At 63.3% G+C, this 23,237-nt stretch overlaps 3 protein-coding genes across 3 annotated transcripts; 2 read left to right on the forward strand and 1 right to left on the reverse strand.

Annotated features, from left to right (window-relative positions):
- On the forward strand, window positions 1–17,788 carry LOC136284510 (potassium-transporting ATPase alpha chain 1-like). Its single transcript, XM_066174852.1, has 23 exons — window positions 1–184; window positions 603–695; window positions 1,324–1,383; window positions 1,467–1,670; window positions 2,954–3,067; window positions 3,252–3,386; window positions 3,596–3,713; window positions 4,367–4,635; window positions 5,467–5,665; window positions 6,329–6,438; window positions 6,813–6,947; window positions 8,230–8,410; window positions 8,972–9,141; window positions 10,593–10,729; window positions 11,285–11,435; window positions 12,556–12,724; window positions 13,215–13,369; window positions 14,138–14,261; window positions 14,620–14,765; window positions 15,541–15,674; window positions 15,902–16,003; window positions 17,361–17,452; window positions 17,569–17,788. Exons 1-23 carry the CDS (start codon window positions 173–175, stop codon window positions 17,595–17,597), a joined length of 3,039 nt encoding a protein of 1,012 aa, XP_066030949.1. The 5' UTR covers window positions 1–172; the 3' UTR covers window positions 17,598–17,788.
- On the forward strand, window positions 9,161–9,563 carry LOC136284512 (cuticle collagen 1-like; the record flags this gene model as incomplete). Its single annotated transcript, XM_066174854.1, has 2 exons — window positions 9,161–9,205; window positions 9,480–9,563. Coding segments are annotated over 2 exons (129 nt in total), but the record flags the coding sequence as incomplete, so codon positions are not given.
- A 14-nt stretch (window positions 17,789–17,802) lies between the features above and the next one.
- LOC136284511 (BOS complex subunit TMEM147-like) lies at window positions 17,803–23,212 on the reverse strand. Its single transcript, XM_066174853.1, has 7 exons — window positions 22,999–23,212; window positions 22,663–22,732; window positions 21,537–21,602; window positions 20,233–20,369; window positions 19,557–19,641; window positions 18,721–18,842; window positions 17,803–18,282 (listed from the first exon to the last, which is right to left on the reverse strand). Exons 1-7 carry the CDS (start codon window positions 23,073–23,075, stop codon window positions 18,162–18,164), a joined length of 678 nt encoding a protein of 225 aa, XP_066030950.1. The 5' UTR covers window positions 23,076–23,212; the 3' UTR covers window positions 17,803–18,161.
- Between the last annotated feature and the right edge of the window lie 25 nt (window positions 23,213–23,237).

A 23,237-nucleotide genomic window follows, 5' to 3' on the forward strand; every position in this document is an offset into this window, starting at 1 on the left:
CCCCCCCCCCCCCCCAGGTGTCCCTCAGGTGTCCCCGCCCCTCCCCCTCCCCCAGGTGGGGTCACCTTGGGGCGGCGCCCGCGGGGGATAAAAGGCGGGAACTGGGAGAGAACTGGGAGAGAACTGGGAGAGAACTGGGAGAGAACTGGGAGAGAACTGGGAGAGAACTGGGATGGGGAAAGAGGTGAGAGGGGAGGGACGGAGGAGGAAGAGGAGGGAGGGAGGGGGAGGAAGGAGGGAGATGGTGAAGGAGAGAGGGAGGAGGAGGAGGAGGAGGGAGGGGAGAGGAAGAGGAGGGAGGGAGAGGGAGGAAGATCGAGGGGAGAGGGAGACGTGAGAGGGAAGGAGAGATGGAGGAGGAGGAGGAGGGAGGGGAGAGGAAGAAGGGAGGAAGGAATGGAGGGAGGGAGGATGGAGGAGAGAGGGAAGAGGAGGAGGAGGAGGAAGGAGGGAGAGATGGAAGGAGAGGAGGAGGAGGGACGGAGGGAGAGGGAGGAAGGACACGGAGGAGGATGAAGGGGAGAGGGAGGAAGGAGAGACCCCCTGCCCCGCCCCCTCCCCCCTGACCCCGCCCCCTTCCCCCCTCTCTGACCCCGCCCCAGAACTTCGAGCTCCGCCCCTCCCCCCCCGGGCGGGGCCGCGGGCGCCGAAAGGAGCGAGAGAGGCTGGAGGAGATGAAACGGGAACTGGAACTGGTGAGACTGGGACGGACTGGGATAAACTGGGATAAACTGGGACAGACTGGGAGGGACTGGGATAAACTGGGAGGGCGCTGCAGTTCCCGAAGCCGCCACCAGGGGGAGACAGAGAAACACTAAGAGTTCATTGAGGGGAACTGGGATGAACTGGTTTATACTGGGATAAACTGGGAGGGGACTGGGAGGGTTTTGGAGGGAACTGGGACAAACTGGGATAAACTGGGAGGGACTGGGAGGGCGCTGCAGTTCCCGAAGCCGCCACCAGGGGGAGCGGAGGAGACACCGAGAGTTCATTGGGGGAACTGGGAGGGGACTGGGATAAACTGGTTTGTACTGGGAGGGAACTGGGATGGGATTAAGGGAGACTGGGACAAACTGGGCCAAACTGGGACAGACTGGGAGTGACTGGGAGGGCGCTGCAGTTCCCGAAGCTGCCACCGGGGGGAGCCAGGGAGACATTGGGAGTTCATTGGGGGGGACTGGGATGGAACTGGGATGGAACTGGGAGGGGATTTGGGGTCACTGGTCCATACTGGTTTATACTGGTCCATACTGGTCCACACTGGTCCATACTGGTCCACACTGGTCCATACTGGTTTTCACTGGTCCGTTCCGGTGCCCGCAGGACGATCACAAACTGGACGTGAAGGAGCTCGAGGTCAAGTACGGCACCAGCGCCACCAAGGTGACCTTTGACCCCCGAGTGACCTCCCCCCCCCCCCGCAGCTGACCCCGGAGTGACCCCTGACCCCCGCCCTCTGCCCCCAGGGCCTGTCGGAGGCCGAGGCCGCGCAGAGGCTGCTCCGGGACGGCCCCAACGAGCTCCGCCCCCCGCGGGGCACACCTGGCTGCGTGCGCTTCGGCCGGCAGCTGGCCGGGGGGCTGCAGTGCCTCATGTGGGTGGCGGCCGCCATCTGCCTCATCGCCTACGGCGTGCAGGAGGGCGAGGGGGACCGCGGCAGCTCGGACAACGTGAGTACACCTGGGACAGGTGAGACACACCTGGGCACACCTGGGACACACATGGGGGGACACGGGGACACACCTGGCGGCCGCCATCTGCCTCATCGCCTACGGCGTGCAGGAGGGCGAGGGGGACCGCGGCAGCTCGGACAACGTGAGTACACCTGGGACAGGTGAGACACACCTGGGCACACCTGGGATACACCTGGGACACACATGGGGGGACACGGGGACACACCTGGCGGCCGCCATCTGCCTCATCGCCTACGGCGTGCAGGAGGGCGAGGGGGACCGCGGCAGCTCGGACAACGTGAGTACACCTGGGACAGGTGAGACACACCTGGGCACACCTGGGATACACCTGGGACACACATGGGGGGACACGGGGACACACCTGGCGGCCGCCATCTGCCTCATCGCCTACGGCGTGCAGGAGGGCGAGGGGGACCGCGGCAGCTCGGACAACGTGAGTACACCTGGGACAGGTGAGACACACCTGGGCACACCTGGGATACACCTGGGACACACATGGGGGGACACGGGGACACACCTGGCGGCCGCCATCTGCCTCATCGCCTACGGCGTGCAGGAGGGCGAGGGGGACCGCGGCAGCTCGGACAACGTGAGTACACCTGGGACAGGTGAGACACACCTGGGCACACCTGGGATACACCTGGGACACACATGGGGGGACACGGGGACACACCTGGCGGCCGCCATCTGCCTCATCGCCTACGGCGTGCAGGAGGGCGAGGGGGACCGCGGCAGCTCCGACAACGTGAGTACACCTGGGACAGGTGAGACACACCTGGGATACACCTGCGTACACCTGGGCACACCTGAGTACACCTGGGATACACCTGAGTACACCTGGGATACACCTGAGTGCACCTGGGGTACACCTGAGTACACCTGGGATACACCTGAGTGCACCTGGGTACACCTGAGTGCACCTGGGATACACCTGAGTACACCTGGGATACACCTGAGTGCACCTGAGATACACTTCATTGCACCTGGGATACACCTGGGATACACCTCAGTACACCTGTGTACACCTGAGTACACCTGGGCGCACCTGGGTACACCTGAGTACACCTGGGATACACCTGCGTACACCTGGGATACACCTGAGTGCACCTGGGGTACACCTGTAACACACGGGAGTACCTGGGGGTACACCCAGGCTCACCTGAGGCAGGTATAACACACCTGGGCTCAGCCGAGGCAGTTCTAACACACCTGGAACGCGGTTATAACGCACCTGGGCTCACCTGTGCTCACCTGCGCAGCTGTACCTGGCCGTGGCGCTGATCGCCGTCGTGGTCGTCACCGGCTGCTTCGGTTACTACCAGGAGTTCAAGAGCACCAACATCATCGCCAGCTTCCGCAACCTGGTGCCGCAGGTAACGCACCTGGGCGCACCTGGGGACACACCTGGGGGCACCTGGGGACACCCGGGGACACCTGGGGACACACCTGGGTGCACCTGGGGACACCTGGGGACACCTGGGGACACACCTGGGTGCACCTGGGCACACCTGGGGACACACCTGTGCACACCTGTCCCTCACCTGCGCTCACCTGCAGCAAGCCACGGTGGTCCGGGCGGGGCAGACGCTGCAGGTGAACGCGGCCGAGCTCGTCGTGGGCGACCTGGTGGAGATCAAAGGTGGCGACCGAGTCCCGGCCGACATCCGGATCCTGGCGGCGCAGGGCTGCAAGGTGAGCGCACCTGGGCGCACCTGGGGGACACCTGGGCACACCTGGGCACAGCTGGAGATGCACCTGGGGACACCTGGGACACGCCTGGGGGGCACCTGGGGACACATCTGGGACACACCTGGGGAGGCACCTGGAATGCACCTGAGCACACCTGGGCGCGCACCTGGGCGCACACCTGGAGGCTGAGGTGTGGGCGGGGCCCGGCCCAGGTGGACAACTCGTCGCTGACCGGGGAGTCGGAGCCGCAGACGCGCTCACCTGAGTGCACGCACGAGTCTCACCTGGAGACCCGCAACATCGCCTTCTTCTCCACCATGTGCCTGGAAGGTGAGCGCACCTGGGGACACACCTGGGGACACCTGGGACACACCTGGGGACACTGGGGACACACCTGGGGACACCTGGGACACACCTGGAACACACCTGGGGACACCTGGGGACAGCTGGGACACACCTGGAACACACCTGGGGACACCTGGGGACACCTGGGACACACCTGGGGACACCTGGGTCCCACTCAAATGGGGATCTCACCTGGACACAGCTGAGTCCTGGACACACCTGGGTCCCACCTGGGACACACCTGGGTCACACTCAGATGGGGATCTCACATGGACACCTGGGTCACACCTGGGTCACACCTGGAGATCAGGGTCACACTCAGATGGGGATCTCACATGGACACCTGGGTCCCACCTGTTCACACCTGGGTCCCACCTGGGTCACACCTGGGTCACATCTGGACACACCTGGGTCACACCTGGAGATCAGGGTCACACCTGGGTCACACTCAGATGGGGATCTCACATGGACACCTGGGTCACACCTGGAGACACCTGGGTCACACCTGGACACACCTGGGTCCCACCTGGAGATCAGGGTCACACTCAGATGGGGTCTCACATGGACACACCTGGGTCACACCTGGGTCCCACCTGGCTCCCACCTGGCTCCCACCTGGCTCTCACCTGCCCGCGCAGGTACGGCCACGGGGCTGGTGATCAGCACGGGCGACCGCACGGTGATCGGCCGCATCGCCTCGCTGGCCTCGGGCGTGGGCGAGGAGAAGACGCCGATCGCCGTGGAGATCGAGCACTTCGTGGACATCATCGCCGGGCTGGCCGTGCTCTTCGGCGCCTCCTTCTTCCTGGTGGCCATGCTCATCGGCTACCCCTTCCTGCGCGCCCTCGTCTTCTTCATGGCCATCGTGGTGGCCTACGTGCCCGAGGGGCTGCTGGCCACCGTCACGGTACGCCCACCTGCGCAGGTGACCGCACCTGGGGGGCGGCCAAGGGTGGGCAAGTGGAGGGAGGTTTGAGGTGGGGTGGGGGGGAGGGGGGGTTCTGCTACCTTTTGTGGAGGTCTTGGGGATCCTTTGGGGGTCCCATGGGGATGTGGGAGGTCACCTGGCAGGTGTGGACACCTGAGGACAGGTGAGGACAGGTGAGAACAGGTGGGGACAGGTGGGGACAGGTGAGAACAGGTGAGAACAGGTGGGGACAGGTGAGAACAGGTGAGAACAGGTGGGGACAGGTGGGGACAGCTGAGGACAGGCGAGAACAGGTGGGGACAGGTGAGAACAGGTGAGAACAGGTGGGAACAGGTGAGGACAGGCGAGAACAGGTGGGGACAGGTGAGAACAGGTGAGAACAGGTGGGGACAGGTGAGAACAGGAGAGAACAGGTGGGGACAGGTGAGGACAGGTGGGGACAGGTGAGAACAGGTGGGGACAGGTGGGGACAGGTGAGAACAGGTGAGGACAGGTGAGGACAGGTGAGGACAGGTGGGGACAGGTGAGAACAGGTGGGGACAGGTGGAGACAGGTGAGAACAGGTGAGGACAGGTGAGAACAGGTGAGGACAGGTGGGGACAGGTGAGAACAGGTGGGAACAGGTGAGAACAGGTGGGGACAGGTGGAGACAGGTGAGAACAGGTGATGGCACCCGGATTTACGAAGGTGGAGACGGAAACCATCGGCATCCTCACCCGTCCCACCACAAACCCAGAGGTGCTCAAGGGCGGGGCCAGGTGAGCTGCCGGGCGTGCCCTCACCTGCCCAGGCGCGCCCTCACCTGCGCAGGTGTGCCTGTCGCTGACGGCCAAGCGGCTGGCGCGGCGCAGCTGCGTGGTGAAGAACCTGGAGGCCGTGGAGACGCTGGGCTCCACCTCCGTCATCTGCTCCGACAAGACGGGCACGCTCACCCAGAACCGCATGACCGTGGCGCACCTGTGGTTCGACGGGCAGGTGCACGCCGCCGACACCACCGAGGACCAGTCGGGTGAGGCGGGGGCGCGCCTGGGGGCACCTGGGGACACCTGGGACACCTGGGGGCAGCTGGGGACACCTGGGGACACCTGGGGATACACCTGGGGACACCTGGGGACACCTGGGCACACCTGGGGACACCTGGGGATACACCTGGGGACACCTGGGCACACCTGGGGACACCTGGGGATACACCTGGGGACACCTGGGGACACCTGGGGACACCTGGGGATACACCTGGGGACACCTGGGGACACCTGGGGGCTGCTGGGGACACACCTGGGGGCAGCTGGGGACACCTGGGCACACCTGGGCTTTGCTGGGGATACACCTGGCCACACTTGGGGACACCTGGGGACACCTGGGCACACCTGGGGATACCTGAGACACACCTGGGGACACCTGAGCATAGCTGGGGATACACCTGGCCACACTTGGGGACACCTGGGGACACCTGGGCACACCTGGGGGCAGATGGGGGCAGCTGGGGACACACCTGGGGACACCTGGGGACACCTGGGGATACCTGAGACACACCTGGGGACACCTGAGCTTTGCTGGGGATACACCAGGCCACACTTGGGGACACCTGGGGACACCTGGACACACCTGGGGCACACACCTGGCCCCCAGGTGAGCTCACCTGTCCCCACCCACCCCCTCCCCCCTCCCCCAGGTCAGAGCTTCGACCAATCGTCGGAGTCGTGGGCGTTGCTCAGCCAGGTGATCACGCTCTGCAACCGCGCCCAGTTCAAACCCGGCCAGGACGGCGTGCCCGTGGCACAGGTGCGACTGGGAGGGAACTGGGGGGGACTGGGAGGGACTGGGAGGGACTGGGATGGACTGGGATGGACTGGGAGGGACTGGGAGGGACTGGGAGGGACTGGGAGGGGGTTGGGGGTCACTGGTTTGTACTGGGAGGGGACTGGGAGGAGATTTGGGGTTACTGGTTTATACTGGTTTATACTGGTTTGGGGTTTGGGGATACTGGTTTGTACTGGGACCGACCGGGAGGGGCTGGGAGGGGGTTAAAGGGGGATTCGGAGTCACTGGTTTGTACTGGTTTATACTGGTTTGTACTGGTTTGTACTGGTTTGGGGTCCGGGGTCACCGGGAGGGGCGAAGCGGGCGTGTCCTCACCTCGGCCCCGCCCCCCCCAGCGTGACGTCATCGGCGACGCCTCGGAGTCGGCGCTGCTCAAGTTCGCGGAAGTGACGTCGGGGTCGGTGGCGGCCGCCAGGGGGCGCTACCCCAAGGTGGCCGAGCTGCCCTTCAACTCCACCAACAAATTCCAGGTGAGCGCAGGTGGGCTCTCACCTGGCTGGGTCTCACCTGTCTCACCTGTGCAGAGTGTTGGGGCATGAGGCGGGCTCTCAACTGTCTCACCTGTCCCTCACCTGTCCCTCACCTGTCCCAGGTGTCTCTCACCTGTTCCTCACCTGTCCCTCACCTGTCCCAGGTGTCTCACCTGTCCCTCACCTGTCCCTCACCTGTGCAGGTGTCGGTGCACGAGGCGGGCTCCCGGCAGCTCCTGGTGCTCAAGGGCGCCTGTGTCTCACCTGTCTCTCACCTGTCCCTCACCTGTCCCAGGTGTCTCACCTGTCCCAGGTGTCTCACCTGTCTGTCACCTGTCCCTCACCTGTCTCTCACCTGTCCCAGGTGTCTCACCTGTCCCTCACCTGTCCCAGGTGTCTCACCTGTCCCTCACCTGTCTCTCACCTGTCCCTCACCTGTGCAGGTGTCTCACCTGTCCCTCACCTGTGCAGGTGTCGGTGCACGAGGCGGGCTCCCGGCAGCTCCTGGTGCTCAAGGGCACCTGTGTCTCACCTGTCTCTCCTGTCTCTCACCTGTCCCAGGTGTCTCACCTGTCCCTCACCTGTCCCAGGTGTCTCACCTGTCCCTCACCTGTGCAGGTGTCGGTGCACGAGGCGGGCTCCCGGCAGCTCCTGGTGCTCAAGGGCGCCTGTGTCTCACCTGTCTCTCACCTGTCCCAGGTGTCTCACCTGTCCCTCACCTGTGCAGGTGTCGGTGCACGAGGCGGGCTCCCGGCAGCTCCTGGTGCTCAAGGGCGCCTGTCTGTGTCTCACCTGTCCCTCACCTGTCCCAGGTGTCTCACCTGTCCCTCACCTGTCCCTCACCTGTCCCTCACCTGTCCCAGGTGTCTCACCTGTCCCTCACCTGTGCAGGTGTCGGTGCACGAGGCGGGCTCCCGGCAGCTCCTGGTGCTCAAGGGCGCCTGTCTGTGTCTCACCTGTCTCTCCTGTCCCTCACCTGTCCCAGGTGTCTCACGTGTCCCTCACCTGTGCAGGTGTCGGTGCACGAGGCGGGCTCCCGGCAGCTCCTGGTGCTCAAGGGCGCCTGTCTGTGTCTCACCTGTCTCTCCTGTCCCTCACCTGTCCCAGGTGTCTCACCTGTCCCTCACCTGTGCAGGTGTCGGTGCACGAGGCGGGCTCCCGGCAGCTCCTGGTGCTCAAGGGCGCCTGTGTCTCACCTGTCTCACCTGTCTCTCACCTGTCCCAGGTGTCTCACCTGTCCCTCACCTGTCCCAGGTGTCTCACCTGTCCCTCACCTGTGCAGGTGTCGGTGCACGAGGCGGGCTCCCGGCAGCTCCTGGTGCTCAAGGGCGCCCCCGAGCGGGTGCTGGAGCGCTGCCAGGGGGCGCTGCTGCGGGGGGAGGAGCAGCCGCTGGACGCCGAGTGGAGGCGGAGCCTGGAGGGGGCGTGTCTGGACCTGGGGGGGCGGGGCGAGAGGGTGCTCGGTGAGTTGGGGGGCGGGGCTAAAGGGAGGGGAAGGGGCTTGGGAGGGTGGGGGAGGGGAAGAGGGCGTGACCCCTCCCCCCAATGACCCCAATGGTGACCCCAGTGACCCCGATGACCCCAACAATGTCCCCAGTGACGACCCCGATGACCCCCGTGACCCCCACGATGACCCCAATGACGTCACTGGCGTCCCTATTGTCCCCATTGATGTTCCCGTTGTCCCCAACACTGTCCCCATTGTCCCCAGCGATGCCATTGGTGTCCCCATGGATGTCCCCATTGGTGTCCCCAGTGACGTCACTGATGTCCCCATTGATGCCACTGGTGTCCCCAGTGACGTCACTGATGTCCCCAATGACGTCACTGATGTCTCCAATATCCCCATTGATGTCCCCAATGTCCCCAATGTCCCCAATGACGTCACTGACGTCCCCAATGACGTCACTGATGTCCCCACTGTCCCCAGGGTTCTGCGCCCGCTGGCTGCCCCCCGGCACGGTCCCCAATGACGTCACTGACGTCCCCAATGACGTCACTGATGTCCCCAACACTGTCCCCAGGGTTCTGCGCCCGCTGGCTGCCCCCCGGCACGGTCCCCGCCGGGACGCCCCCCGAGGCGCTGGCCGAGGTGGCGCGGGGACTTTGCTTCGCGGGTCTCGTGTCCCTCATCGACCCGCCCCGGGCCACCGTCCCCCAGGCCGTGCGCAAGTGCCGGACGGCCGGGATACGGGTACGGGACACCGGGGACACCGGGGACACCGGGGACAGCGGGGACAGCGGGGACACCGGGGACACCGGGGACACCGGGGACAGCGGGGACAGCGGGGACACCGGGGACACCGGGGACACCGGGGACAGCGGGGACAGCGGGGACAGCGGGGACACCGGGGACACCGGGGACAGCGGGGACAGCGGGGACACTGGGGGACACTGGGGACACCGGGTACACTGGGGACACTGGGGGGACACTGGGGACACTGGGGACACTGGGGACACCGGGGACACTGGGGACACTGGGGACACTGGGACACTGGGGACACTGGGGACACTGGGGATACTGGGGGGACACTGGGGACACTGGGGACACTGGGGACACCGGGGACACCGGGGACAGCGGGGACAGCGGGGACAGCGGGGACAGCGGGGACAGCGGGGACAGCGGGGGATTAGGGGACACCGGGGGGGCTGGGGACAGCGGGGACAGCGGGGACACCGGGGACAGTGGGGACACCGGGGACACTGGGGACACTGGGGGATTAGGGGACACTGGGGACACTGGGGGGACACTGGGGACACTGGGGACACTGGGGACACTGGGGACACTGGGGATACTGGGGATACTGGGGGACACTGGGGGACACTGGGGACACTGGGGACACTGGGGACACTGGGGACACTGGGATACTGGGGATACTGGGGATACTGGGGATACTGGGGATACTGGGGACACTGGGGACACTGGGACAATGGGGACACTGGGGGACACTGGGACACTGGGGACAATGGGGACACTGGGGGACACTGGGGACACTGGGGACATTGGGGACACTGGGACACTGGGGACACTGGGGACACTGGGGACACTGGGATACTGGGGATACTGGGGATACTGGGGATACTGGGGACACTGGGGACACTGGGACAATGGGGACACTGGGGGACACTGGGACACTGGGGACACTGGGGACACTGGGGACACTGGGGACACTGGGGACACTGGGGACAATGGGGACACTGGGGGACACTGGGGACACTGGGGATACTGGGGACACTGGGGACACTGGGGACATTGGGGACACTGGGACACTGGGGACACTGGGGACACTGGGGACACTGGGGACACTGGGGACACTGGGGGACACTGGGACACTGGGACACTGGGGACACTGGGGACACTGGGGATACTGGGGACACTGGGGACACTGGGGACACTGGGGACACTGGGACACACTGGGGATACTGGGGACACTGGGGACACTGGGGACACTGGGGATACTGGGGACACTGGGGACACTGGGGACACTGGGGACACTGGGGGGACACGGGGATGGGAACATTGGAGGGTTTGGGGACATTGTGGGGACAATGGGATGTCGGGGACGCTGGGGCGGGTGACACCGAGCAAAGGCCCCCCAGGTGAGCCCAGGTGAGTCCCCCAGGTGAGCCCAGGTGTGCCCCCAGGTGATCATGGTGACGGGTGACCACCCGGTGACGGCCAAGGCCATCGCGGCCGCCGTGGGGATCATCTCCGAGGGCAGCGAGACCCCCGAGGACGTGGCCGCGCGCCTGCACCTGCCCCTCGAGCAGGTGGACCCCAGGTGAGGGCCCGGCCGGGGCCACAGGGGTGCTGCAGGTGGCCCCAGGTGTGTGATGGGTGTCCCCAGGTGTCCCCAGGTGTCCCCAGGTGTCCCCAGGTGTGTCCCCAGGTGTCCCCAGGTGTCCCCAGGTGCCCCCAGCTGTATCCCAGGTGTCCCCAGGTGTCCCCAGGTGTCCCCAGGTGTATCCCAGGTGTGCCCAGGTGTATCCCAGGTGACCCCCAGGTGTACCCAGGTGTCCCCAGGTGTCCCCAGGTGTGTCCCAGGTGTCCCCAGGTGTATCCCAGGTGTGCCCAGGTGTCCCCAGGTGTCCCCAGATGTCCCCAGGTGTGCCCAGGTGTCCCCAGGTGTCCCCAGGTGTGTCCCAGGTGTGTCCCAGGTGTGCCCAGGTGTGTCCCAGGTGTCCCCAGGTGTGCCCCAGGTGTCCCCAGGTGTGTCCCAGGTGTCCCCAGGTGTCCCCAGGTGTGTCCCAGGTGTCCCCAGGTGTCCCCAGGTGTCCCCAGGTGTGTCCCAGGTGTGCCCAGGTGTGCCCAGGTGTGACAGGCGTGTCCCCCGCAGGCAGGCGCGGGCGCGGGTGGTGACGGGGGCGGAGCTGGCCGCCATGGCGCCGGGGGCGCTGGAGCACCTGCTGCGGACACACCCCGAGATGGTTTTCGCTCGGACGTCGCCGCAGCAGAAACTCGTCATCGTGGAGAGCTGCCAGCGCCTGGTGGGGACGCACCTGGGGACGCACCTGGGGACGCACCTGGGGGCGCACCTGGGGACGCACCTGGGGGCGCACCTGGGGGCGCACCTGGGGACGCACCTGGGGGCGCACCTGGGGGCGCACCTGGGGGCGCACCTGGGGACGCACCTGGGGGGGTTCGGGGACAGCGGGGGATGGTGGGGAGGGACGGCCACAAGGTGCCACTGTGAGGTCATGACCCCCCCATGACCCCGGTGACCCCAGTGACCCCAATGATCCCATTGACCCCAGTGACCCCAATGACCCCCCAATGACCCCAGTGACCCCAATGACCCCATTGACCCCATTGACCCCAGTGACCCCAGTGACCCCAATGACCCCACTGACCCAAATGACCCCATTGACCCCATTGACCCCAGTGACCCCAATGACCCCACTGACCCCAATGACCCCATTGACCCCATTGACCCCATTGACCCCAATGACCCTAACGATCCCATTGACCCCATTGACCCCAATGACCCCATTGACCCCAGGGACCCCAGTGCCCCCAATGACCCCGCTGACCCCAATGACTCCATTGACCCCAATGTCCCCATTGACTCCAATGACCCCAGTGACCCCAGTGCCCCAATGTCCCCAGTGACTCCAATGACCCCATTGACCCCAGTGACCCTAGCGATCCCATTGACCCCATTGACCCCATTGGCCCCATTGGCCCCATTGGCCCCATTGACCCCATTGACCCCAATGTCCCCATTGACCCAAATGTCCCCGGTGACCCCAGTGCCCCAATGACCCCAGTGACCCCATTGACCCCAATGACCCCAGTGACCCCAGTGCCCCCAATGACCCCGCTGACCCCAATGACCCCAGTGACCCCAGTGACCCCTCTGACCCCGCTGACCCCGCTGACCCCAGTGACCCCGCTGACCCCAATGACCCCAGTGACCCCAGTGACCCCGCTGACCCCGCTGAGCCCATTGACCCCAGTGCCCCCAATGACCCCACTGACTGCATTGACCCCAATGACCCCAGTGACCCCGCTGACCCCGCTGACCCCAGTGACCCCGCTGACCCCAGTGACCCCGCTGACCCCGCTGACCCCGCTGACCCCGCTGTCCCCGCTGTCCCGCGTCCCCAGGGCGCCATCGTGGCGGTGACGGGTGACGGCGTCAACGACTCCCCGGCGCTGAAGAAGGCCGACATCGGCGTGGCCATGGGCATCGCCGGCTCCGACGCCGCCAAGAACGCGGCCGACATGATCCTGCTGGACGACAACTTCGCCTCCATCGTCACCGGCGTCGAGCAAGGTGGGCCTCACCTGGGCGGGTGGGATGGGCTCACCTGGGCGGGTGGGCTGGGCTCACCTGGGCGGGTGGGCTGGGCTCACCTGGGCGGGTGGGCTGGGCTCACCTGGGCCGGTGGGATGGGCTCACCTGGGCCGGTGGGCTGGGCTCACCTGGGCGGGTGGGCTGGGCTCACCTGGGCCGGTGGGCTGGGCTCACCTGGGCCGGTGGGATGGGCTCACCTGGGTGGGTGGGATGGGCTCACCTGGGCCGGTGGGATGGGCTCACCTGGGCGGGTGGGGACAGGTCACCCGGATTTGGGTTACCTGGGTGTGCACACACACCTGGGCAGGTGGGGAGAGGTGTGATGTCACCTGAGCAGGTGGGGACAGGTGTGCTCAGATCACCTGGGTCCGGGGTTTCCCTGGCTGTGTGCACCTGGCTGCTCACACACCTGCGCACACCTGCGCACCTGTCTCCCCGCACACCTGTGCTCCGCCCTCACCTGCCGCAGGCCGGCTGATCTTCGACAACCTGAAGAAGTCGATCGCGTACACCTTGACCAAGAACATCCCCGAGCTGGCGCCGTACCTGATCTACATCACGGCCAGCGTGCCCCTCCCCCTGGGCTGCATCACCATCCTCTTCATCGAGCTCTGCACCGACATCGTGAGCGCACCTGGGCGCACCTGGGCGCACCTGGGCGCACCTGGGATACACCTGGGCACACCTGGGCACACCTGGGATACACCTGGGCACACCTGGGATACACCTGGGCGCACCTGGGATACACCTGGGCACATCTGGGATACACCTGGCCGCACCTGGGCGCACCTGGGATACACCTGGGCGCATCTGGGATACACCTGGGCACACCTGGGCACACCTGGGATACACCTGGGATACACCTGGGATACACCTGGGCGCATCCGGGATACACCTGGGCACACCTGGGATACACCTGGGGGCACGTGGGATACACCTGGGCACACCTGGGCGCACCTGGGATACACCTGGGCACACCTGGGATACACCTGGGCGCATCCGGGATACACCTGGGCGCACCTGGGATACACCTGGGATACACCTGGGCACACCTGGGATACACCGGGGCGCACCTGGGCGCACCTGGGATACACCTGGGATACACCTGGGCACACCTGGGGGCGGGGAAATGGGGAGCAACAGTGAAATTTGGGAGAAAACTGGGGGAAATCGGGATTTGGGCACACCTGGGCACACCTGGGCGCACCTGGGGACACACCTGGGGACACCTGAGCCCGCCCCCCCCCCCCCCCCCCCGATTTTGGGGTTCCCCAGGTGCATTTTGCTGCCCCCAGGTGCCGTTTTTTGGGGCCCCCCCGGGGTGCGCGGGCGTGGCGGGGGGGAGGAGCGTCCCTCGCCCGGCCACGCCCCTCACCTGGCTCACCTGCGCAGTTCCCGTCGGTGTCCCTGGCCTACGAGCGCGCCGAGAGCGACATCATGCACCTGAGGCCCCGCGACCCCCGGCGCGACCGATTGGTCAACGAGCCCCTGGCGGCCTACTCCTACTTCCAGATAGGTGAGGGCGTGGCCAGGTGTGCACTCCCCTGGATTTGGGGGCGTGGCCAGGTGTGCCCCCACCTGGATGGTTTGGGGTCGCCTGTGCGCTGGCACACCTGGATCAGCGGGTCACCTGGGGGGATTTGGGCTCACCTGCGTGCCGAGACACCTGGCTGCCTGCACACCTGGCTCTCCAGGTCTCCGCACACCTGGCTGCCGCGCCACCTGTGCCCTGTGCCCACCTGAAACCCTCCGTCTCCCCCCTCTCCTCATCTGCGGCCTCACCTGTGTCTCACCTGTCGGCCAGGTGGGATCCAGCCCTTCCCACACCTGTTCTCCCCCTCCCCTGTGTCTCACCTGTCCCGTTACCTGTCCAGGTGTGATCCAGTCCTTCGCGGGGTTCGTGGACTATTTCGTGGCCATGGCGCAGGAGGGCTGGTGGCCGGCGCTGGTGCTGGGGCTGCGGCCGCGCTGGGAGGACGCGCACGAGCAGGAGCTGCAGGACAGCTACGGGCAGCAGTGGGTGAGTGACACACCTGGGCACACCTGGGCGCACCTGGGCACACACCTGGGGGCACACCTGGGCCCACACGAGCAGGAGCTGCAGGACAGCTACGGGCAGCAGTGGGTGAGTGACACACCTGGGCGCACCTGGGCACACCTGGGCGCACCTGGGCACACACCTGAGCAGTCAGCAGTGGGTGGGTAACACACCTGGCTCACCTGGGTACACACAGCTACAGGCAGCAGTGGGTGAGTCACCTGAGTGACACACCTGGGCACACACCTGGGCACACCTGGGCACACCTGGGCACACACCTGGGGACACCTGGGCACACCTGGGCACACACCTGGGCACACCTGGCTCACCTGGGTACACACAGCTACGGGCAGCAGTGGGTGAGTCACCTGAGTGACACACCTGGGCACACCTGGGCACACCTGGGCACACACCTGGGGACACCTGGGCACACACCTGGGCACACCTGGGCACACCTGGGCACACACCTGGGGACACCTGGGCACACCTGGGAACACACCTGGGGACACCTGGGGACACCTGGCTCACCTGGCTGCTGCTCACCTGGGCATTCATCCGGGTGCTCACAGCGGCCAGCAGTGGGTGGGCGTGGCCCTCACCTGGGCGCTCACCTGAGCAGCCCGAAGTGGGTGGGCGTCACCTGGGCGCTCACCTGGGCGCTCCCAGCTACGGATAGCAGCGCGTGGGTAACACACCCGCGCCTCACCTGCGGCGCCTCACCTGCGGCGCCTCACCTGCGCCTCACCTGTCCCCGCAGACGTTCTGGCAGCGCAGGTACCAGCAGTACACCTGTTACACCGTCTTCTTCATCAGCATCGAGATGTGCCAGATCGCCGACGTGCTGATCCGCAAAACGCGCCGCCTCTCCCTCTTCCAGCAGGGCCCCTTCAGGTACGGCACACCTGAGACGGGTACGGCACACCTGAGACGGGTACGGCACACCTGGGCACACCTGGGGACGGGTAGAGGACAGGTATGCTACACCTGGGGCCTGGTGTAGGATGGGGCAGGTACAAGCGGTCCAAGAGGTGAGAGGTGTCACAGGTGTTAGCGCAGGTGTCAGGTCACACAGGTGACACACAGGTGACACTCAGGTGACACTCAGGTGTGTCCCACAGGAACCGCACCCTGGTGGTGGCCATCGTGTTCCAGGTGTGCATCGGCTGCTTCCTCTGCTACTGCCCGGGGATGCCCAACGTCTTCAACTTCATGCCCATCAGGTGAGCCCCAGACACACCTGGGGACCCCCAGACACACCTGGGGGCTCTCAACACACACCTGGGGACCCCAAACACACACCTGGGGACCCCCAGACACACCTGGGGACCCCCAAACACACCTGGGGACCCCAAACACACCTGGGGACCCCAAACACACACCTGGGGACCCTCAACACACACCTGGGGACCCCCAAACACACCTGGGGACCCCAACACACACCTGGGGACCCCAAACACACACCTGGGGACCCTCAACACACACCTGGGGACCCCCAAACACACCTGGGGACCCCAAACACACACCTGGGGACCCCAACACACACCTGGGGACCCCAAACACACACCTGGGGACCCTCAACACACACCTGGGGACCCCGACACACACCTGGGGACCCCAACACACACCTGGGGACCCCCAGACACACCTGGGGACCCCAACACACACCTGGGGACCCTCAACACACCTGGGGACCCTCAACACACACCTGGGGACCCCAAACACACCTGGGGACCCTCAACACACACCTGGGGACCCCCAGACACACCTGGGGACCCCAACACACACCTGGGGACCCCAAACACACCTGGGGACCCTCAACACACACCTGGGGACCCCAAACACACACCTGGGGACCCCAACACACACCTGGGGACCCCAAACACACACCTGGGGACCCCAAACACACACCTGGGGACCCCAACACACACCTGGGGACCCCGACACACACCTGGGGACCCCAAACACACCTGGGGACCCCAACACACACCTGGGGACCCTCAACACACACCTGGGGGCTCTCAACACACACCTGGGGACCTCAAACACACCTGGGGACCCCCAACACACACCTGGGGACCTCAAACACACCTGGGGACCCCGACACACACCTGGGGACCCCGACACACACCTGGGGACCCTCAACACACACCTGGGGACCCCCAACACACACCTGGGGACCCCAACACACACCTGGGGACCCTCAACACACACCTGGGGGCTCTCAACACACACCTGGGGACCCCAACACACACCTGGGGACCCTCAACACACACCTGGGGACCCCAACACACACCTGGGAACCTCCAGACACACCTGGGGGCTCTCAACACACACCTGGGGACCCTCAACACACACCTGGGGACCCCCAACACACACCTGGGGACCCCAACACACACCTGGGGACCCCAACACACACCTGGGGACCCTCAACACACCTGGGGACCCTCAACACACACCTGGGGACCCCGACACACACCTGGGAGCCCCAAAGAACACCTGGGAACCTCCTGAGATACCTGGGGCACACCTGGGGCTCACCTGGGGCTCACCTGGGGCTCACCCGTCTCACCTGCCCAGGTTCCAGTGGTGGTTGGTGCCGATGCCCTTCGGGCTCCTCATCCTCGTCTACGACGAGATCCGGAAACTGGGAGTGCGGAGACACCCGGGGAGTGAGTGACGCACCTGGGCGCACCTGGGCGCGCGCCTGGGGACACACCTGGGACACGCCCAGCACACCTGGGGGCTGCCCCCCCCCCTCACCTGTCCGGGTTCTCTCCCCTGTCAGGTTGGTGGGACCGGGAGCTTTACTACTGACACACCTGGGACTCACCTGGGACCCTCCCTGAGCACCTGGAACTCACCTGGGACCCACCTGAGACTCCTCCTGAACACCTGAGACTCGCCTGGGACCCACCCTGGACACCTGGGACCCACCTGGGCCCCTCCCCTCCCCACCTGGACCCGATTCCCCTCCCCGTTCCCCTCCCCCTCCAAATAAAGGCACAGGTGACTCCGCCAGGTGTGTCCAGGTGTGTTTATTGATCAGGGCAGGGGGGGGCGGGAGGGGCAGGAGCGGCCACAGGACCCCGGGCACACCTGGGCCACGCCCACCGCGCACCTGGGCTTGGTTCCTGCCCCCCCCCCCCCCCCCAGCTCCCGTTTAACCCCCAAATAAAGGCACAGGTGAGCGCTCAGGTGCGCTCAGGTGCGCCCAGGTGCGCTCAGGGCGGGGGGCAGGGGCGGCACCAGCCGCCGCAGCGCCCCCGGCCCACCCGGGCCACGCCCACGAACGCACAGGTGACCCCTCCAGGTGTGTCCAGGTGCGCTCAGGTGCGTCCCAGGTGTGTCCAGGTGTGTCCCAGGTGCGTCCAGGTGCGCTCAGGGCGGCGGCAGCAGCGGCACCAGCAGCCGCAGCGCCCCCAGCCCCAGCGCCGCCGCCCCCAGCGCCCGCAGCCCCAGCGCCCCCCAGGGGCCCAGCCCCAGCACCTGCCCCGCCCACCTGGGGGAGGAGACAAAGAGAGAGGACAAAGGGGGGGGCGGGGCTTCAGGCGAGGAAGCGCCTGGGCCACGCCCCGATCCGGGCGGTTACGCCTCCCCCCCCCCCTTTGTTGGGGGGAGGAAGCCACGCCCGCTCCGTGGGGACCACGCCCGTTTCGCCCAGGCCACGCCCACGTGTCGAGGCACGCCCGCGACCACAAATTAGTCACGGACCACGCCCCTTTGTATCCAACCACGCCCCTTTCCCAGGCCACGCCCAGCTCCTACCCCTGCCCACACCACGCCCCCTTCCTCCCAACGCCACACCCAGCTCCCACCCATCACCAAGCCACGCCCCTTTCTCCCCAAGCCACACCCAGCTCCCCGCCCCTTTCCCAAGCCACGCCCACGCTCCCGCCCCAGTATAAACCAGTCCAGGCCAGTATGACCCAGCACGGACCCGATGAGGAAACCCTCGTAGGCCGCCGCCGCCAGGAGCCCCCCCAGGGGCAGCCGCAGGGGGGAGGGGAGGTCGTGGCGCCCCGAGGCCCAGAGGAGGGCGGCCGCTGCCACATGGCGGACCTGGAGACCAGTATAAACCAGTATGGACCAGTATGGACCAGTATGGACCAGTTCCATCCCAGTTGCCCTCAATGAACTCTCAATGTTTCTCTGTCTCCCCCCGGTGGCGGCTTCGGGAACTGCAGCGCCCTCCCAGTCACTCCCAGTTTAGCCCAGTTTGTCCCAGTATACCCCAGTCCCCTTTAATCCCTTCCCAGCTCCATCCCAGTTCTCTCCCAGTATAAACCAGTTCCCTCCCAGTCCATCCCAGTTCCCCTCAATGAACTCCCAATGTTTCTCTGTCTCCCCCCGGTGGCGGCTCCGGGAACTGCAGCGCCCTCCCAGTCACTCCCAGTTTGTCCCAGTTCCCTCCAAACCCCACCCAATCCCCTCCCAGTTTATCCCAGTATAAACCAGTTTGTCCCAGTTCCGCCCAATGAACTCCCAATGTTTCTCTGTCGCCCTCTAGTGGCGGCTTCGGGAACTGCAGCGCCCTCCCAGTCACTCCCAGTTTATCCCAGTCCCTCCAATCCTCTCCCAGTCCCCTCCCAGTATAAACCAGCAACCCCAAATCCCCTCCCAGTTCCATCCCAGTTCCCCCCAATGAGCTCCCAGTGTCTCCCCGGCTCCCCCTGGTGGCGGCTTTGGGAACTGCAGCGCCCTCCCAGTCCCTCCCAGTATAACCCAGTCCCTCCCAGTATAACCCAGTCCCTCCCAGTATAACCCAGCGCTCACCAGGCTGATGTTGGAGTCCAGCCCCATCTGGAGGTGCCGCCAGTCAAACTCCACCCCCCGCGCCCCGACCCAGAGCGGGACACACCTGGGCAGGTGAGGAAAGCCCAAAGTTCACACCCCTCCCCCCCCCCAAAAAAAATCCGAAAAAAAGGAAAATTCAGCCCGAAATGCTGCCCAAGTCCATCCCGAAATTCCCAAAATTCACCCCAAAATTCACCCCAAAATTCATCCCAAAATTCCCAAAAATTCACCCCGAAATTCCCAAAATTCACCCCAAAATTCACCCAAAATTCATCCCAAAGTTCCCCAAAATTTCCCAAAATCGCCCCCAAAAATCTTAAAAATCCACCCGAAATTCCACGAAATTCCTAAAAAAAAATTTTTTAAATGAAAAAAAATTTAAAAATTCCAAAAAAAAATCCCAAAAAATTCCATAAAAATAAAAAAAATCCCCAAAGAAATCCATAAAAAATCAAAAAAAATTCCATAAAAATCCTTTAAAAATCCATTTGAAAAATCCATTAAAAAATCCCCAAAAAACCCATCAAAAATCCCCAAGAATTCCATCAAAAATTCCCCAAATCCCCCAAAACCGCCCGGAAAATCCCCCCAAATTCCCGAATTCCCGGCAATTCCCGGATTTCCAGGAATGCCGGTTGGGGCGCCCGGAGCCCACCTGGCGGTGAGCAGCTCGGCGCTGGCCCAGCCCAGCGCGGCCACGAGGATGCGCAGCTCGCCCCTCCCCCCGCCCCGGCCCAGCGCCAGCTGCAGCCCCCCCAGGTCGGCCACGTCCACCGTGGCACGCAGGAATTCCTGGAAAAAACGGGAAAAAAACGGGGAAAAACGGGGAAAAACGGGGAAAAAATGAGTTAGAACGGGAGTTCGGGGGGGAAAGCGCGGGGGGAAGGGCGAAGAAACGGCGAAAATCGGAGGGGGGATGGGAAATTGGGGGGATTGGGAAAAATTGGGGGAAAAATTGGGAATTTGGGGGGAAAATTGGGGGGAAATTGGGAAATTGGGGGAAAAATTGGGAATTTGGGGGAAAAATTGGGGGGAAAAATGGGAAATTGGGGGGAAATTGGGAATTTGGGGGAAATTGGGAAATTTGGGGGAAAAATTGGGAATTTGGGGGGAAAAATTGGGGGGAAAAATGGGAAATTGGGAATTTGGGGGAAATGGGAAATTTGGGGAAATGGGAAATTGGGGGAAATTGGGAAATTGGGGAAATGGGAATTTGGGGGAAAATTGGGAAATTGGGGGAAAAATTGGGAATTTGGGGGAAATTGGGAAATTTGGGGGAAATTGGGAAATTTGGGGAGAAAATTTGGAATTTGGGGGGAAAATTGGGAATTTGGGGAAAATTGGGAATTTGGGAAATGGGATTTTTGGGGAGGATTTTTGGGGAATTTGGGAGGGATTTTAGGAATTTTGGGGGATTTAGGGAGGAATTTTGGGGGTTTGGGGGGAATTTTGGGGAAATTTCGAGAGGAAATTTTGGGGGAAATTTGGGGTGAATTTTCGGGGATTTTGGGGGCGAATTTTGAGGGAATTTTTGGGGTTTTTTGGGAGGTTTTTGGGGCGATTCTTGAGGAAATTTTTGAGAGAATTTTGTGGGAATTTTGGGGGGGATTTTGGGGTGAATTTTGGGAGGATTTTTGGGGGGATTTTTGAGGAAATTCGGGGTGATTTTTGCGGGAATTTTGGAAGATTTTGGGGGCGAATTTTGAGGGAATTTTGGGGAATTTTTGGGAGGATTTTGGGGTGAATTTGGAGGATTTTTGGGGTGATTTTGGGGTTTTTGGGGGGGATTTTTGGGGTGAATTTGAGGCGATTTTTGGGGCGAATTTTGGGGTGATTTTTGGGGATTTTTGGGGTGAATTTTGAGGGAATTTGGGGGAATTTTGGGGAGGTTTTTTTGGGGATTTTTGGGGTGATTTGGGGGATTTTGGGGGGGATCTGGGGCGTTTTGGGTGCACTCACCCCCACCAGGTCGTAGCCTCCCGAGGGTCCCTCCCAGGTGGGGAAGAACGTGGCCAAAAACAACATCTGGGGGGAGGGGAGAGATTTGGGGTGAAACTGGGGGAATTTGGGGGCTCCCAGGTGAGTTTTGGGCTGAATTTGGAGATTTTGGGGCCGAAATTGGGAGATTTTGGGGCTCCCAGGTGGATTTGGGGGAAATTTGGGGCATTTGGGGTCGAGTTTCGGGGCTCCCAGGTGAATTTTGGGGGTTCCCAGCTGAATTTTGGGCTGAATTTCAGGAATTTTGGGGCTCCCAGATGGATTTTGGGTCATTTTTGGGCTAAATTTGGGGGATTTTGGGTGAATTTGGGGCTCCCGGGTGGATTTTGGGGCATTTTGGGCTAAATTTGGGTCATTTTGTGCTGAATTTGGGCGATTTTGGGGCTCCCAGGTGGATTTGGGTCATTTTTGGGTGAATTTGGGTCATTTTGGACTGAATTTGGGTCATTTTGGGTGAATTTGGGCTAATTGGGGCTCCCAGGTGGATTTTGGGGCATTTTGGGCTGAATTTGGGTCATTTGGGGCTGAATTTGGGGGATTTTGGGGCTCCCAGGTGGATTTTGGGTCATTTTTGGTGATTTTGGGCGATTCTGGGGCTCCCAGGTGGGTTTTGGGTCATTTTGGGCTGAATTTGGGGGATTTGGGGGCTCCCAGGTGGATTTTGGGGCATTTTTGGGTGAATTTGGGTCATTTTGGACTGAATTTGGGTCATTTTGGGTGAATTTGGGCGATTTTGGGGCTCCCAGGTGGATTTGGGGTCATTTTGGGCTGAATTTGGGTCATTTGGGCTGAATTTGGGCGATTTTGGGGCTCCCAGGTGGATTTTGGGTCATTTTGGGCTGAATTTGGGTCATTTGGGTGAATTTGGGCGATTTTGGGGCTCCCAGGTGGATTTTGGGTCATTTTGGGCTGAATTTGGGGGATTTTGGGCTGAATTTGGGGGATTTGGGGGCTCCCAGGTGGATTTTGGGTCATTTTGGGCTCATTTTGGGTCATTTTGGGCTGAATTTTGAGCATTTTGAGGCTCCCAGTTGGATTTTGGTGGCTCCCAGTCCCCTCCCAGTCCAAACCAGTTCCTCTCGCCCACCTTTCCCAGCTGCACCAGCACGTAGGTGGCTCCGGCCTGGACGCAGCGCCAGAAGGCGCTGTACTCGGACCTGCCGCCAGCACAAACCAGTTTAAACCAGTATAAACCAGCACAAACCAGTCCAAACCAGTATAAACCAGTACAAACCAGTACAAACCAGTATAAACCAGTACAAACCAGTATAACCCAATCTAAACCAGTACAACCCAATACAAACCAGTACAACCCAATATAAACCAGTACAACCCATTAAACCCCCCCCCAAACCCCCTTTCACCCCCTCCCAGTCCCCTCCCAGTATAACCCAGTACAACCCAGTACGAGCCAGTCCCTCACAGGCCGCTGCACTTGTAGGTGATGAAATAAGGGAAATAAGCGAGCGCGAAGCAGTTCCCGAAGTGGAACAACGTCATGGCGGCCCCCGGGGGCTGCCCCCGAGGGGGGGTGGGGGGAAATTTGGGGGGTTTTGGGGGGGAAATTTGGAGGTTTTCGGGAGTTTCCGGGTTCCCGCCGGCCCAGGGGGGTGGTGGGAAGGAGAAGGTCGGGGGACTTCCGGTGGGGGGAGTTTCCGGGTT

The sequence above is a fragment of the Chamaea fasciata genome, unplaced genomic scaffold (genome assembly GCF_029207755.1).
Source record: "Chamaea fasciata isolate MVZ Bird 193981 ecotype frontalis unplaced genomic scaffold, bChaFas1.0.hap1 SCAF_1034, whole genome shotgun sequence".
Classification (NCBI taxonomy): domain Eukaryota; kingdom Metazoa; phylum Chordata; class Aves; order Passeriformes; family Sylviidae; genus Chamaea; species Chamaea fasciata.

What these genes read in the sequence shown, in the direction of transcription:
- LOC136284511 (XM_066174853.1), bottom strand. Translation starts at nt 23,075, where the DNA reads ATGACGTTGTTCCACTTCGGGAACTGCTTCGCGCTCGCTTATTTCCCT. An exon ending in TGCTGGTGCAGCTGGGAAAG is followed by an intron (nt 21,603 to 22,662) that starts GTGGGCGAGAGG and finishes CCCTCCCCCCAG; the next exon opens with ATGTTGTTTTTGGCCACGTT. An exon ending in GAGGCTACGACCTGGTGGGG is followed by an intron (nt 20,370 to 21,536) that starts GTGAGTGCACCC and finishes CGTTTTTTCCAG; the next exon opens with GAATTCCTGCGTGCCACGGT.
- LOC136284510 (XM_066174852.1), top strand. An exon ending in ACGGCACCAGCGCCACCAAG is followed by an intron (nt 1,384 to 1,466) that starts GTGACCTTTGAC and finishes CTCTGCCCCCAG; the next exon opens with GGCCTGTCGGAGGCCGAGGC. An exon ending in TTCAACTTCATGCCCATCAG is followed by an intron (nt 16,004 to 17,360) that starts GTGAGCCCCAGA and finishes TCACCTGCCCAG; the next exon opens with GTTCCAGTGGTGGTTGGTGC.